Source organism: Pinus tabuliformis, chromosome 7, assembly GCF_031772625.1.
Source record: "Pinus tabuliformis cultivar Carrire ecotype Pingquan chromosome 7, CPIR1, whole genome shotgun sequence".
In the NCBI taxonomy this organism is placed as follows: domain Eukaryota; kingdom Viridiplantae; phylum Streptophyta; class Pinopsida; order Pinales; family Pinaceae; genus Pinus; species Pinus tabuliformis.
Window position 1 is genome coordinate 386,160,480 of NC_142293.1, and position 17,783 is coordinate 386,178,262.

Here is a 17,783-nt window from a genome sequence, read left to right on the forward strand (position 1 = left end):
GTTCCTAAGGAGGAGGACCCTCAGACTAATGCGGAGCAGACGCATGTAGAGGATCCGACAGTGGAGACATCCACTCATGTTGAGTCTTCCAGAGATGGGTGGAAACAATCAAGGGAATATGACAGGTTGATGATGGATGCACAAGAGAATGTGGGAAAACCATCTTCTCAGCGCAGATAGAGGGGATCACCTGAGTAGTACACTGGTTACATGACCCTAGTTTGGGAGTGTGTAGAGACTGAACCTTCTTCATTCGAGGAATTAGTGCAACAACTACTCTGGGTCGATGCTATGGTGGAGGAGTATGACTCCATCGTTCAGAATTGTGTTTGGGATGTTGTCCCAAGACCTCAAGACAGGTCAATGGTGAGTTCCCGATGGCTATACAAGGTAAACCAGGCAGTTGATGGCAGTGTTGAGAAATATAAGGCAAGGTTTGTTGCTCGTGGTTTCTCACAGGTCGAAGGGATTGACTACGATGAGTCCTTGGCTCCTGTATCAAGGTACTCATCTATCAAATCGATGTTGTCACTATCAATATAGATGGGTTGGAAGAACCATTAGATGGATGTGATGACTGCGTTCCTCAATGGGAAGATTGAGGAAGAGGTGTACATTGAACAACCGGAAGGTTTTGAGACCTTCGATCGTGAGTTGCATGTGTGTCGACTCAAGAGGCTTTGTACAGGATGAGGCAAACACCTCATGCTTGGTACACCAGGATCGACATCTATTTCACTGGGTTGGGCTTCACCAAGAGTGAAGCAGATGCAAACCTTTACCACATCAAGGTAGAAGGTAAGCCATTGATAATTTTTCTTTGTGTGGATGATCTGATTTTGATAGGTGATGATCAGTTGATCAAGTCTTGCAAGGAGGACCTTGCAATAGAGTTCGAGATGAAAGACATGGGTCTTATGTACTACTTTCTAGGCATGGAAGTGTGGCAGAAGGATGGGGAAGTGTTTGTGTTTGAAGGCAAGTATGCCAATGAGATACTCAAGCAATTCCACATGAAGAAGTGCAAGTCCATGCAAACTCCTCTAGCTAGTAACTGGAGGAAGAAGGATGCTACTTCAGGTGAGGTAGTAGCTGCTACTATTTATCTGCAGCTTCTGGGTTCATTGATGTATGTAGTTAACACACGACCAAACTTATGCTTTGTGGTGAACCAACTGAGTCAAGCTATGGTTCAGCTTACCAAGATATTTTGGAAGGTAGTGAAGCATGTGCTAAGATACCTCAGAGGCACATCTCAGTATGGATTGTGGTATAGACAGATAGAGGGAGTGAAGCTTTAGGGCTTCATAGATGTAGATTGGGCAGGGAGTCCATCAGACCGGAAGAGCACTTCTGGAGGAATCTTCAACCTTGGTTCAGCTGCAGTTTCCTAGTATAGTAGGAAATAGAGGTCAGTTGCACTTAGCTCAGCAGACGCTGAATACATGGCTACCATTCAGGCAGCATTTGAGGCCATTTGGATGCAGAAGATTCTAGTGGGATTGTTTGGTTACAGGATGGATCCAACTGTGATATACTGTGATAATCAAAGTTGTATCAAACTCTCCGAGAATCCAGTATTTCATGACAAGTCCAAGTACATTGATATCCAATACCATCATCTTCGAGACTGTGTGGTGAAGAGGATCATGTTGTTGTTGTATGTTTCGATCGAAGAATAGGATGCAGATATTTTGACTAAGGCATTGTCAAAATGCAAGTTCAAGTTCCACAGAGATAGGATTGGGGTGACTAATAATCCCTTTCTTGTTGAGAGGGAGTGTTGAAAATAGCAACAAGAAATGCTAAAAATAGAACTAATAAAAATAGCACTGTTATAAATAGCATTTTAGGATACATTCCAATTTTATTTAGTCCCTAAACTAAAATTGAGAATTAAAATTCGAATTTGATCTAAGAAACTGTTTGAAGAATAATTAATTAATTCATCTTGAGTTAATTAGTTATAGAAAATCAAACATGAAGTCTATGTGAAGACATGCAACAGTTTCTACTTTGATTGAGGAAGTTATCCCTTGATTAAAGGAGATCAGGATGAGTTGTACTTTGAGTTCTAATTAGTTAGCTTAGTTAATTGAGTTAAGACCAGTTAGATTAGTTCAAACAGTTTGTTGAATTGATTGTGAGTTCAGTTAGTTAATGTATGCATGCATGTAACTCTTGCACTTCAGATAACTGAATGTTCTCTCATAAATAACTCATGCATGTTAGTTCAGTCAGAGACCCAATTGAGATCAGATGATGGGACAATCTACTATCAGTTGTAGGAATATTCCATTGAGGATATCTCTTGCATGCATAAGGAATTCATTCCTTGGATATTGCGCAGTTACTTCTGAGTTTGATGAGTGTGTGATGAGGCCAATTCACACAGGTGGCAGCATTGGACCCTAGGAGAAACTGCAAGGAAATAAGAGGCTTGGAGGATTGGAGGAAGACATATGTTGTGTCTATTTAGTTTGTGAGTTGTATTGAGGGATTGTACTGAGAGCTGGATAGCTTGTGAGCTAAAGTTTTGTGTAATCCGGACATATTTCCACTTGTATGATAATACAGAGATTAGGGTTTTTAGCTGAGGCTTTCCACAAAGTATTCTTCTGTGTTCATGTTTGATTGATTTCTCATTCTCTGTTATATGTGTTCTATTTGATCTTTCTCATAATTGATTAAGCTTCCGCAAGTTTGTTTGTAGAAGTAGATCAAGTATTTTGCTTTAGTATATTGCATTATCAGGTGATATACAATGGGAAATTCTACAAAATGGTAAATTAAGAAAGAAGGATGTCCTACCATAGCTTGGAATGTATTAATCTCAATATTTGTGGAAATAAAACATGTATGTAAAGCTTGATCCAAGATTTCTTGTGTTTGAGAGATATACGAAGAAGTTCTACGATGGATATTTGTGTAGGTTTCTTCTTTAAGTTAACTAATTGACAGTACTCGGTAGAGGGTCGAGAGGTAGAGGATGATGCCCTGTGGAGGGTTACATTGCCTCGTCTAATGATAACTACACAATCATTGTTTCTATGAGGGATGTAAATGGTATTTATATGGTATTCAACTTCTTCAAATTGTCCTGCAATGGAATAATAGGAAAATTGATTATGTTACAACTCTTTCCCTTCCCTGAGTCATTCTTCTTCCCTTGATCAGGTATTTGATCCGTAAAGATCTTTAAATCAAGGTTTGATTTGTTGGATTTCTTATCTATGTTAACCTCAAAACAACGTTTGATTTGTTGGACTTATTATCTATGTTAACCTCACACTTATCAATCAAGTCTTGGATGAGGCTTTTGAGTTTCATGCAATTAGGTACTCCATGTCCTTTGACTTAATGGTACTTACGATATTCATTGTGTTTACACCAAGATGGTTTAAATTGTAGTTTGTCATGTTGTCTTAGTTTTGGTAGCTTAATTAAGCTTGATTATATTAGTTTCTTTTTTGCTATTTCTCTAGGCTCAGCTAAGGAAGTATATTTTCTTCAAGGGCTTTGTTATCCTCTTAAGGTGTTAGAATTTTGATGAGTTTGTCCTTGTGATGGAGCTTGGATGTTTTAAATAGACTTAGAATCTACAACTCGATCATTAACTACATTTTTATTCTTATCCAAATTATATGGTTTGTCATTATTTGTCAATGGTTGGTATTTTTTTCTATAGAAATTTTAACTAGGCCCTTAGCAATAACAACCTTCTCTATCGTATACCCTTTTCAACGATTTCATTAAAATTATTAGCACATTATACTTGTAAATGAAATGTCATTTCTTGGTTTAAGTTTTGTACAAATATGCTAACTAATTATTTTTTTGGAATAGGGTATGGGAATTTGTTAGCCACGTTTCTTGATCTCTCGAGGAAGGAAACAAAATTTTCTCCATTCTTTTCTTTATTATTGCAAAGATCAATCATGGAAATATTATGTTTAATTTTGTATGAAAAATGGTTGATGATTTTTTCCACAAGTTCTAGAAATGTTTTTCCTTCTAAAGATCAAAGGGAATAAATGCATCAAATGAGTGTCACTGTATGATACCTCTAGATAGAAAATATATAATTCTTTGATATGTTTTCTTGGGTCAACCATTCCTATATATTTGTCAAATTTTGGCATTCAAAGTTATTAGGGAAGGGAACCATCTAAATGGACTTGTCAAAAGGATAAGTGCATATGTCCTCAATTGTATAACTCTTTTTTGGATCATGTTTGTGTTGTTATTAGGTTGATATCGATATGTGTCGGTGTAACATTCTTATTATTATTGAGTGATGTTAAATACATTATCTGTTCTTGTTAAATATAGTATGTCTGTAAATTGAAATTGAAATTAAATTATATATATATATATAATTAATTTTAATTTTCACATAAAAATATATTTCAAAAATAAAAATTATAAATAATTTTATAAACCATAAAACCCAAAACTCCTTTTAATTTATGTGATATATATATATATATGAATGATAGTGTAATAAAACAATTTTAATTTAAAATCATTTAATACGTAATTGTAAAAATTTTATTCTCGTTCATTTAAATTTAAATTTTATAATAAATATATATTAATATAATATTTAATAAATTTAATTATAAATAAATCTTTACAACACATTATATTTAAATTAAAAATATAAAATTAAAATTCACAACAATAATAACATCATTTTTAACTCGTTTACGCCCATTTACATATAAACCCATTTACATTTTTATATATGTAAATTAAAGTGCATTATTTTATTTTCCATTGAAATTTGTAAATACATTTACATTTTTGTATATGTAAATTAGCGTGCATTATTTTATTTTCCATTGAAATTAATACAAATTAAAATGAAAATAGGTATAAATTTTAATTTGGATTAATTTGATAAGTCAAGTGGTTTCCCAGTAAGAGGAATGATCCACATATTTCCCAACTAATTTCAATTCTAATAAGTTAAAAAATACTACAAAATACTACAACAAAACATTGATATATTTATTTAGAAAAACATACAACAATGAAATTTGTAACTTCAAGTCCTAAGTGACTATGAAGACATGATTAATACTAAGTCAAACGAATGAAAAGAGTTCCATTTTTATTGTATTTATCTATTTCTCAATGGATGACCAAAGAAGTGGGGTATTTTGAGTAGAGGAGAGGAAGTATAAGACATTTTAATAATAATTTAGGTCATAATATTTGTTGTAAATTTATAGGGAAATTAAATTTCTCAAATTCTTTCATTTTATATCTATACAAAAAACAAAATATAATACGTTGAGCTTCATAGAGCACATTTGGTGTGTTTTTAATGTTGATGATGTACTTTATTTATTACTATAGTTTTTTTATCATATATTTTTAGTTTATTTTAGTATTTTGAGTGTTATCTTTCTAATATTATAATTTTAATCAAAAATAAATATGGTATAAAAGAAAATCATTTTATAGTATTCTATAATAATTTGTAATATTTATTATTATAATTTTTCAAATATAATCTCTAAAATAATTTATATATCATATTTGACAAGATCGGTTATAAGATATATTTCAAAAAAGGGTTTTAGAGCAAGCTCCAGTTACAATCATCTTTTTTGCAATGGCAGATTAAGCAACGAGAGGAGAACGCAGTCCCTTCTCCTGTGCTTAATTTCCATACTTCATATATTCTTTTATTTATTCTAGAATAATGTTAGACGAATTGACCTACTAAAAAAACATATTTACATAACATAAGTTCCCAATGAGATTATGGCTTATTTACTGAGTGTTCTTGGAGTGCATCAGCTCTGTTGTTGTTGTTGGGTGGATTTTCTCCTTCGTTGTTGTTGCTCCCACAGTATTTTACTGCCTCCTTTAGCTTCTCGTACTTGACTTTCAGTTCCTTTATTTCGTGGAATTGTGCTGCCATATTTTGCTTCTGGATGCTAGACTCCATTCTCATCTCATTTCTTAAGTCTTTAAGAGACTATTGTAGCCAATTTATCATTACCTTGTTTCCTTTGCACGCTGAGCATGCTTCATTTCTAGCTGCCTTCTCGATTTGGTGAGACTCCGCCTGACTATTTTTCCATCTGCATTTTTGTAGCTGTGTGCATTTCCTTGCTCCATCCTTGCTTCGTTTTAATGGGCTCTATTGAGGACTTTTTTATGAGCTATGGGTGAAGCCTTTAAGAGAGAGAAGAATTTCTTTATTAAGGGCCTGCGAATGGGGGGGGGAGATAGGAATGTAATGCTGAGCGTTATAGTCTGGAAGAGATGAGGTAAGATCAGTAGAGGGCGGATGAGAAGCTAGCAAAGAGGATGTGGAAACGCATCTATGTGTAGGATTGGGGAGAGGTGCAGCAGTTGAAGGATTGGTTTCCAGCATAATCGCATGGGCTAAAGAATGATATGTAGCGGGGAAAGAAATAGCTGGGAGATGAGAGGGGGGCTAAACAACCTTTCCGTACTGCGTTTAGTAGCTGCAGGTACTGCGATGGGGTGATGGCAAGTCCCAAGCCTTGAGCATTGATATTCTTTGCCAATAGTCGCCACCTGAAATGCTAGAGCTGGAAAACGATGTATGGAGTGCTCAGAAGAGATTGTATGGTAACAAGAATTTTGTTGGTCTTCAGTCCACGCAGAGGCCTGCTTGATTGCTGCACATAGAGCTAGTGATCTTGCTGTCCAATGAGCTGGGCTTCCTACGTGTAGACCTGAGGGCTCCTTTGGGAAGCGTTGACCTGTGGATCGCTCCTCCCTGCTGGCTGCTTTATTGTGAGGGTGCTTCTGATTTGACAGCTTGACTCCATACTTTACTCCCCATTCATTGGAGTTGTGTGCTAATTTTTTTTCGTTTTTCCCTTCTATAGCCCACTTTCCTTCTAGGCATTTTTTTGCTTGCTCATATTCTTGATGATTTATGTTGCTTTTTCTGGCAATGTTTGTTTTTTCCTCCTTTTTTCCTCACTTTTCTTTTTGTCTTTCCATGATTTTCTGAGGTATCTTTTGACTGTTTGTTTTTTGATTTTTTGAGTATTTTGTTTTTTTATTTTTTCCATAAGTTTTCCTGCTTTGTCCATTTTTTTCCCCAATGCATTAAAATTCCCAAATTCATTTTGAACTTAAGGCACAGAGTGGTGATATTCCTCATTATTTTCCCGGACTTTTCCTTCATTCCTCTCCACTGCTTGATTTGCATAGTAATCTGCTTGCTGATTGTGGCACCTCATTATATGTTTAAAAGTTACGGTACTAAACACTTCTAAATTCCTTCTTATTCTTTTGATAATTATTCTCATATATTCATTGCTTGGACTTTTGCCTTGGGTCATTGTCTCAATTATGATCGCTGAATCTCCCAGGATTATTGGATTTTGAATTCCTCTTTTTTTAATTATTTTTGTCCCCAAGAGCAAACTATAAGCTTCGGCCTTATTATTTGATATCTGTCCCAATCCCCATTCATATGTGACAATTTTTTTCCACTTGGGTAAAGAATTATCCCACCTGCTCCTACCTTTCCAGGATTATTCTTGGAGGGTCCATCAAATTGCAAACAAAATCTATTTTGTTGTCTTTCCCAGCTTTCAATTTCTTCCTCATTCATTCTCAACTTCCAGTTTTCCCCTGACCTTTCTTTTCTCTGTCCCTTTTTACCATTGTTGTCTATTATGGATTTTTTAAGCCATTATCTTTCTCCTTGTTGAAGAATGCTAAAGTCCGTTGGAGTAGTTCCTTTTTAATTGAATATTTCTGACATTAATCCCCATGATTTTGATAATGTTTTTCCAATTTTGGGGTTTTGGTTTTTAAAGATGCACCTGTTCCAGGTCAACCAAATTTGCCAACATAGGACTGTTGGAATACATTTCCAGATTCTTATAATTTTGTTTTTCTTTTTTGCAGCATATGGGTAGGCTTTCCCCGGAAGATTGAGGAATTCTAGCATTGGTTTACCATATTCTATGTTTACTTCCAGCGGGCTCAAGAGATGCTCCCAACATTCTCTTGAGGATTTACAATCCTGAAACAAGTGTTGGATGGTTTCTTCTGCCTGTTGGCACAATGGGCATCTTGATGGCCCATGGATTCCTCTTTTTTTCATATTTTCGCCAGTAAGGATCTTTCCTTTTAATAAGGTCCAAATTAAGACTTTTATTTTAGGCAAACTTTCTTATTTCCATGCTATTTTCCATGGTTCCCATTCTTGTTGATTGATTTAGTCTTGAAGAATTTTGTATCCAGATTTGACTGTATATTGCCCATTACTTGGGTCCCAGAGGTAATTTTCTTCCTCGTCAGTATGCATTGGTGCTACCCCCTTTAGATGCTGCTTGAGTTTCTTCCATTGTCCTTCCATGTTTGTTGGAATTGTTGGCCTTTTCCATTCCTTCCACTCCTTCTGGTTCCATATAGAGATTGAATATAAGGTATTAAGGCCTTTCTCACTCATCCACCCCTGAATGTTTTCCATTTCCATGTGATACTTTAAAGGATCTTTTCCCATGATTTTGTCTTCCCAAATCGAGGTTCTTTGTCCATTCCGAGGATTTTTGGATATATGGCTGCCCATTATTGGAATGACTCTTTTGGCTAGCTTCCATACTTGGGTGCGTTGTCTTATTGGGATGTTCCCATTCAGCAGATTCTCCTTGGAACCATTTAGATATTTGTTTATGAGGGCTTTTTTCAACCAGCTCTCATTACTTGTTATAAGTCTCCAAACAATTTTCATTCCCAGGGCTGCATTCATGAGCCCAAGTAGTCAAATAGACAATCCCCCTTGTTCGTACAGTAGCACTACCTGTTCCCACCTTACCAGAGTAAATATTTTGTTTTCCTGCTTCCCTCCTTACCAGAGAAAACTTCTTAGGATTAATTCCATCTGCTTGTGAGCACTAGTTGGGGCCATGATTAGGGCATATTGGTATATTGGTAGTGCAACAAGGAGGGCCTTAATTAATATCACCCTTCCAGCCATATTTAACCACATCATTCCCCAGTTCTTCATCCTATCTTGCATTTTCTCAATTTGTTTTGTCCATATTTTTGCCTTCATTACCTCTTTTGATATTGGTAATCCCAAATAGAGGAAGTGACTCTAGTTTTCCTGTGCTGGGATTTCCATGATTTGGGAAATTCTTTGCATAGTTCGTGCTGGAATGTTCCACCCATAGATCCTGCATTTTGTATTATTCAAAAGTCCTCTTGACACCTGGAGAAATGCATCCATTATTTTTTTGAACCTTCTTTCTATTATTGTTGATGCTCCTCCCATCAACAATGTATCATCTGCAAACAAGGAATGATTTATAGTCCTTAATCCTTTTGTTATCCTCAATCTTGTGATTGTTCTTTCTTTCCTCTGAGTTTCCAATGCTCTACTTAGATTTTTTGCCATTATTATATATAGAAATGGTGATAGAGGGCAACCTTGCCTGAGGCCTCTTGTGCTTTGAAAAAATTCACTGGGTCTTCCATTGATGAGAGGGGCTATCCAAGGGGTGCATATGAATTCTTTCATCACTTTTGTTATTTCTTTTGAGAAGCCCAGTTTTTGAAGTACAACCAGTAAATATGAGTGGTTGGCTCTATCGAAAGCGTTTGCAATATCTAGTTTGATTATCATACCTTTTTCTTCCTTCAAGATACTGGAGTGGACAGCCTCCTGTACTATGATGACATTGTCAATGATTTGTCTATTTGGGACAAATCCTCCTTGATTTTCTAAGATGATTAAGTACAAAACTTTCTTTATTCTGTTTGCCACTATTTTTGTTATTATCTTGTAGGAGAAATTTCACAGTGAAATGGGCTTGAACCTATTAAAGGTGGATGGATTTGCTTCCTTTGGAACCAAAACCACATAGGATGATCTTGTGTGGCCTCCCATTTTCTTTTCTTTTTTTAAACATTATTTTCCATTCTTAAAAAATCCTTTCTTATTGTATTCCAATGATTTTTGTAGAAGGCTATTGTGAATCCATCAGGCCCGAGCGCTTTGTTCGGATGCAGGCTCCAAATGGCCTCCACAATTTCTTCTTTTGTGAGGTCCTTACACATATCTTTGTTTTGTTCTTTTTTTATTTGCTTCTTTTTATGCTACAGAATTTCTTCATATTCATCTGTTTCCTCCGTTGCTGACAATAACTTTTTGAAGTGCTTGTGGGCTGCTTTTTTTATTTCTTCCACTCCTTTAATTTTTTGATTTTCCACTTGTATTTTTTCTATCTGATTTTTACCTCTTCTGACTTTCATGTTGTTATGAAAAAAGGTTGTATTCTTATCCCCTGCCTTAAGCCAAAGGTTTCTAGATTTCATTCTTGCTTCTTCCTCCTCTTTCCTATTTTCTTTGTATATCTCCCAAAAAATTTCTTTCTCTTTAAGGTAGTCTTGCTTGTTTTCTTCTTTACTCTCTTTTTCCGCCTGCAAGCTGTCCATTTTACTTTGTAACTCTTTTTTCTTTTCTTTTCTTTTATTTATTTCATTTGCCCTTGCCCACTCCTTTAGGTTGATTCTCACATTTTCTAGTTTTGTCTCCCATATGTATTGTGGTGAGCCTGATATTCTTAGTGCCCATGCTACTTTCACTACCTCGCTAGTTTGTGTGCTACTGTCCCAGATTGAGTTGTACGTGAACAAGAGTGGGCCTTGGTTTTCCATTTTGCCCGTTGTTATTACAACGAGTTTTTTCATCAGAGACTATGGTGTGGATGATTTTGGATTTGATAGAGCTGTACAGGGCTATTATGTCTTCTTGAATCAGTATTCTGTCTAGTCTTTCTTTTATGTTACTTTTACCCACTCTCTTGTTATTCCATGTATATTTTCCATTTCTTGGAGGAATATCCAGAAGGCTATGTTGTTCCATTATTCCTTCTAAAGAGTTTCTGGATGGATCCACATGAAAGTTTCCTCCAAACTTGTCCTCTGTGCTTCTAACCAGATTTAAGTCTCCTCCTAAAATTATTTTTCCATCTTGGGTTTCTTGTAGTACTTCCTTTATTGTTGCCCAACACTGTTCTTTCTCCTTATAGTGATTGGGGGCGTATATGTTTGTCACCCTGTATTTCTCTTCTGTGTTGATCCTCCTCAGATCCATTAGAATCCAGTGCTGTCCTGCTTTCTTCCCCATTAATTCCCATCTTTCTTTTTTCCAGATTGTACATATGCCTCCTGTTGCTCCAGTTGCCTGAATTGCTTCCCCCCCCCCCTTTTTTTTAATCAGATTTTCCAATTCTTGATTGTTTACTTTTGTCTCCTGGATCATAAGTATATCTGGGTTCTCATTTGTCAAAATGTCTCTTGTTGCATTTTCCTTAATAGGTGAGCCCATTCCTCTGCAGTTCTAGGAGACTATTATCATTATTTACTTATTGGGTGATGCATGGCTCCTTTCCCCTTGTGCTGGCTTTTCTCCATGTTTCCTGTACTTTTCCCTAGATAAGTGTCCATGGGCTGTTGTCTTCCTCGGGCCATTTCTTTTGCTGCTGCTTCATCCCTTACTTCTTTATTTGTCTTTCTTCCAACTTTTTTTTGGTTTTCTGCATTCGGGTATGCTCCTTTCACTTGCTTTCTGGTTAATATCCTGTCTACTAGGGGGGGAGAGGTGAAATGAGTCTCTAGGGGAAAGGGGGGACCGCTGAGATGGAGAGTGCGGGGTTCTAGATCTAGATCTAGATCTGGCGGCTCTAGGAGATGGGTGGTTTGATGTGAGCAGAGGGTTAAAGGGGTTTTGACCATCTAAAGTTACTTTTGGTGAGAGGGTGAGGGCTTCAGCAGAATGTGAGGGCTGAGAGGCAGTCTGTGCTGGTTGTTTATTGGCTGTCTTCTTTCGATTGACCTGTTCCCATTTATTTTCTGGATCCTCAATCTTTTCATTTTCATTTTCTCTATTTTGTGTACATCTATTTGAAAAATGACCATATTCATGACATCCTTTGCATTTGAAAGGGATTTGCTCGTTGTCCAGTTGTTGTATATGCGTCCACTGATCCACTTTTATTTTGATTGCTTTAGGGAGGCCTTTGACTAGATCTACTTCCACACAGATTCGGACGCATGCATGCATGTTCTCTTTGGGCTCACATCTGTCTATGTATTTACCAACCGCATTTCCTATTGCTTTAACTAAATCATCTCCCCAGCAGTGGAGAGGTAGATGCGGCAGTTTTACTCATACTAGAATAGCATTTGGGACGTCCATTTCTAGGTCAAAGTCCAGTGTCCATCTATTCAAATACAACCCCCTTGTATCCATAAAATATGAGTCGTTCCTGAATATCAGATCACGATCCTCTTTGGTTTCGAAATGAAAAGTGTAATACCCTCTGCCACAGAATCTGATTGAGATCTTCCCGGATATTGCAACAGCCCAATTTTTTTCTACCCACTTTTGCACAATCTTAGGTGATGGCCACAACCCAATAAACTGCCCTACTAACCCTCGTTCTGAGAGAGAGAGTGTTGCTTTTCTTGGAAGTGCTAGGGGGAGCGATATTTCTGGTATTTCTTCCATTCTTTTCACGAACTTTGACACTGACGGTCTATTCTTTGCTGAACCCATTGCAGAGATGAGGGAAGTAAAGGCTTTTTCTATTACTTCTGAATCTTGCTGGTGATCTGTGGGATGAAGCTCTTCCTCTCCCGGTGGATCCATATTGTTCAAACCTCAGCAGCTGGAGGCCGCTGAGGGCCACTACAATATGAGGCAGTATCTGCCTATCGAAAACTGCAATTGCGATCTCTACTTCTTTATGTCGTTCTGACCTCAGCAGCGAGGGCCACTAAGGCGCAACGAATGTTGCTTCGCCCTGGTTACTGCGGCAACAGCTAAGGCTACATGCTCTCCCCAGTGGCTCTCCTTGCCATGCTCTCTTATTACTGGGTTTCCATCCCAATCTTTATATATCATATTGATATCGAAATACAGAATGATTTAATAATGCATCTATCGTTATTTATTCTATGCCATGTCGAATAAACAATTTAATAATAAAATTATTATTTATACATAAATCCATTAAATATTTTATCACAATCAATATAGGTAAAAGCTATAAAATATATAATATTTATAAAATGTTATCATTGTGTACTATTAAACTTAAAATTCTAACAATAATGACACCATTTTTCTTGTAACTTATTTTTATATATAGTTTTATGTTATACTAAAATTAACAAATTAAAATATAATTCTTATATTCTTCAAGTTAATTAATTAGATTCGCATCTTATATTTTTGCCTGAACTCAATATACACAGTATAAAGTATTCATATATTCATCTACAGGGGCACTGAAAACTAATGTTGACGAGGAGACGACTCCTATTATCTTTCACATTCATATTTAGGTTGACATGAATTACTAAATAATTTAAACCCTTTGCTTTGCAGCCACCTGCTTTCATGCTCGTCGTTCACAAGTCGACTTTGATGGTGATTTCCTGTCACTCACGCCACCATTTGCATTTGGCGGGTTTCGACGTTGTGTCAACCCTCAGATCTCAACTATCACTAATTCCAGATCCTCCTCGCACAATTCAGGGCACTCTCCAATTCGCTTATCCTCTCTTGAAGAGGCCAACTACTCATGGTTCCCAACCCTATCTCGGTTTTGATTCCTTTGGAATCATACAATTATGCTTAAATTATAGTTAAAAATTTATATTTATATATGCTTGATTTTGAATTGGATTTTTTTTAAAAGATAAATTTTCATATTGCTATATTTTAAATGTATTTTTTTTTTCCAGCAGGAAGAAATCATCTGTTTTGAATTATATTAAGACAATACATATATATGATATTCTGAACATCATCATAGTTTTGATATCCATCATCTAGGTGATGAGGAAATTAAATATATTTTACATATAATTTTATGGTTGAATTTTTATTAATGTTATGGATATTTTTTAAAATGTATTAATTTAAAAAATTTATTAAAGATTTACATTCATATGAAATTGACTTTTAGTTTCATCTTTCATGGTAATGAGATTTGGTTACTATTATATATATAATTTTATGAGTTGAATATGTCTAATGATGTAAGTATTTTGCAGATTGCCTAGTTTGATGTTTTGATTAAGGGAACATATCCACAAGTAGTCACTTAATTGGTCATAAGTATAATCTATTTTTGGTGCCTCTACATCAATACAACTCCATGGGATACATTGGTTAAGGACACATACCTAGAGGTAGTTGGCCTTGAGTTTGATCCACCCATAATACCTATGCATTGTTACAATTCAACATACAACTCTATGGCTGGATTTCAACAAATGACACAAGTACTTTGTCAAATGCCTTTAACCAGGATTTTGGTTAAAATGACACATATATTTAGGACTTAGTAATCATATCATGGTGTTCATGCGTCATTACAACTACACATATAGTTAAGGACCCTTATCTTTTAGTGGTTGGTCTTACATTTTATCACTTGACAATGTTAGTGCATTTTTACAACTCCACATACAACTCCAAGAGTTATTTTAGTACAAATGATGTGGCTACCTTGCTAAATGGTATAGTTCAATAGTTTGGTTAAGAACCCATATCCATAGGTAGTTTCTCTTTAGCTTGATTAACCCTGGCATAGTTCTTGTGCATCTCTATAACTTCAAATACAACAACATTGGCTAAATTTATATCAATGGCATGGGACGCTTGTATGAATGTTTCAATGGTTAATGACCCATATCCATGAGAAATGTTGGAGTTCAATCCCCTCATGGTGCATATCCATCACTAAAATACAATATGCAACTCCATCGGTTGAATTTGCACTAATGACATGGATACCTTGCTATATGCTTTAATTTAGCATTTTTTATCAGGATCCACAGTCACAAGTAATTGGATTTGAGTTCCATGTCGCTCAATGGTGCTCATATTTGCTACTACAGTTCTACATACAACTTTGTAGGTTGACTTTCCATCAATGGAATCAATACCTTTTGAAAGCCATGGTTTAAAATTTTCTTATCTACTAACATTCACATGTATTTTTCTTTAAATTCAATCTAACTCATAGTGCCAATGCATTGTTATAACTCCACAAGTTGAATTTATACAAATGATGTGAGTACATTTTTTAAAGTGTTAGACTGAAATTTGGTTAAAGACCCATATCCACAAGTAGCCAAAATTGAGTTCGGTTACCTCATTGAATTTCCCAAATTTCTATATTTGATATCATGATGAAATACTCCATTATACAAAGGTTAATTCAATCCATCACATTATCCAATAGTAGTACCATGGAAATTATTATTTAGTTACTTTATGTCCTAAATACTTTCACCTTCCTTTTCCCACCATTAATGATCAAATTTGAAGCACATGTTTAGTTTCAATTTAAAATGTATTTTAATTGAAATATCAACAAGTAAACACTCCATTTCCCTAATGGGAGTGTTAATAAAAGTGCCTTGAGACGTAAGCCCACCACCCTTAAACATAATGGGCATTTATGTTAAGAGGGCACAACTCGCCCTAATATATGCAAGAACATGCATGCCACCAAGAACAATTTTAAGGATGCAAATTTTTTTTGAAGTTTAAAAACATTGGCGAATCTTAGTAATCCTTAATACGAAAACTAAAAAATGTTTATTGATATGTTCTTAAAATTATTCAAATTTATAATGATTTTATATATAGTCTCTATATAATGTTGGTGATTTTAAAGGTAAAATAATTTTATATTCTAAAATTTAAGCGAATCATTTTTTGTAAAATTGAAAACTGAGAAAACTTTTTTGTGAAAAAATCATGGAAAAATAACCCCTGAACTAACATTAACCCCTAAAATTTCCATGCATACCACCACATCACTCATTGGCACATCACTCGTAAAATCCAAAAATTTATGTTTACGACTCCGGAAAAAATGTTTACTTCCAAACTCGGGCGGACCACCATAGACATGATGGAGAATTATATTAAGAGGGCACAACTCGCCACCGACATGCATGCATGCAGGATCCAAAAATTTATGTTTATGGCTCCCCATGCCACCATATGACTTGTAGGAACCAAAAATTTATGTTTATGGCTCCGGAAAAAAATGTTTACAGCCAGGCTCACGCGGAGCAGGCCACCATACGACTTGTAGGATCCAAAAAATTATGTTTATGATTTCGAAAAAAAATGTTTCCAGCCAGGCTCACGCGGAGCAGGGACACTGTGACAGTTATATCTTACTCGGAAAATCTGTTCATAATCACCGGCTTACATGTTGGGGCCAAAACCTACCTATATATATATATATCTATATTACACCATTCTCTTCGCTATTCCACACTCAGACAAAGAATCATTCATACATACATATATAGGTGCTTTGTGTTGTTGCTTCTTCCATTCCTAATCCAAGTATTTTGATCTTTGTTGCTTCTTTCGGCGAGGTGGGTATCTCAACAATGGCCAAGCTATCCGCTTTCTGTGGCTTGATCGCCCTTTTTGCCTTGTTGGGTGTTGCCAATGCTCATGCTGGCCATAACTTTTATGTTACGGGCAAGGTTTACTGCGATAACTGTGCTGCTGGATTCCCCACCAGGATTTCACCTGCCATCTCTGGTAAGCCAGCAACCACCCATCTTGGATAGTTTTTCAATTTGTTTTGCAGTTTTTGTAGATTGTTTTCATTTGGGCCACTGCATTTTCTTATTGAAAAGATCTGGTGCTGAAGAATAGATCTGGTTTTAAGATTCTCCATGTGGAATGCTATTTGTGCTTTTCTGAATAGATCTATTCTTCCCTTTTGCTATTGTGTTCACATTGCTTTCATTTTCTACACTCTTGTTTTTAAGAGAAATGCGGGTTTCTGTCTGAAGCATAGAATGCACAGGGCAGCCCTATGTTTGGTTCTGATATTTTGAGTATGAGTGCTGTGCAGGTGCCACTGTAGCTGTTGAGTGCAAGGATCCTGCTGGTAAGAGATTGTTCTATAATGAACAGCACACCGACAACGATGGGCTTTTCAGTATCGCTGTTAAGGGTGAGCACGAGCACGAAGCCTGTGAGGCATTTACAGTGAGCAGCCCAACCTCATGCAACCTTAAAACTGATAGCAGCCGAGGTCCAGTTTACCTAACTCACAACAATGGGATCAATTCGGACGAAAGAAAGACTGGGCCTTTTGCCTTCAGATCTACCACAAACGACCCTGCTTGTCAGGCTGTGTTGGCAGAATATAACATATATAATGACTCTGACTAGGTTTTATTGCCTCTACATGCGTTTGTGTCGGTTTTCGGGTTTTCATCGCCTCTTTCTGTTATGGATTTTGGCTGAGCCCTGCTACTATTTCTCATGGGTTCTCCTGCCTGAGAATCTGTGCCACCAGTGAATATAAATATAAAAGGTTGTAGAGCTTAGGTGGACTATTTATCTATTGTGATGGTATTCATGAATACCTGGATTCATTTGTGGCTAAGACTGCAAAAGTTTGGAATAATTTCAATTTCATATTCTATATATTTATATGTTGCATTGCCTTTGCCTTTGACCGAAAACCGAAAGCTTTCTCTCAATTCGTTGGGTTTTGGATTTTCTATGGTACGATAAATATAAAAGAATCGCAAACAATGCAAGAAATTGGCATGTTATGAGATGAATATATACAGTATGCATTTCTATCTACTACTTTGCAAACTGCAGAGAAGAGCTCCATCTGCATTGAGCTTCTATATATTGAATCTAATGGTGTCTTATTTTCGCATATCTCTCTCCAAATTTATGCATTTGTGGTCACTGT

At 36.0% G+C, this 17,783-nt stretch overlaps 1 protein-coding gene across 1 annotated transcript; it reads left to right on the plus strand.

The window, feature by feature from the left end:
* Window positions 1-16,404: 16,404 nt before the first annotated feature.
* On the plus strand, window positions 16,405-17,503 carry LOC149247606 (major pollen allergen Lol p 11-like). Its single transcript, XM_089455907.1, has 2 exons — window positions 16,405-16,603; window positions 16,923-17,503. Exons 1-2 carry the CDS (start codon window positions 16,447-16,449, stop codon window positions 17,243-17,245), a joined length of 480 nt encoding a protein of 159 aa, XP_089312033.1. The 5' UTR covers window positions 16,405-16,446; the 3' UTR covers window positions 17,246-17,503.
* Window positions 17,504-17,783: the final 280 nt, after the last annotated feature.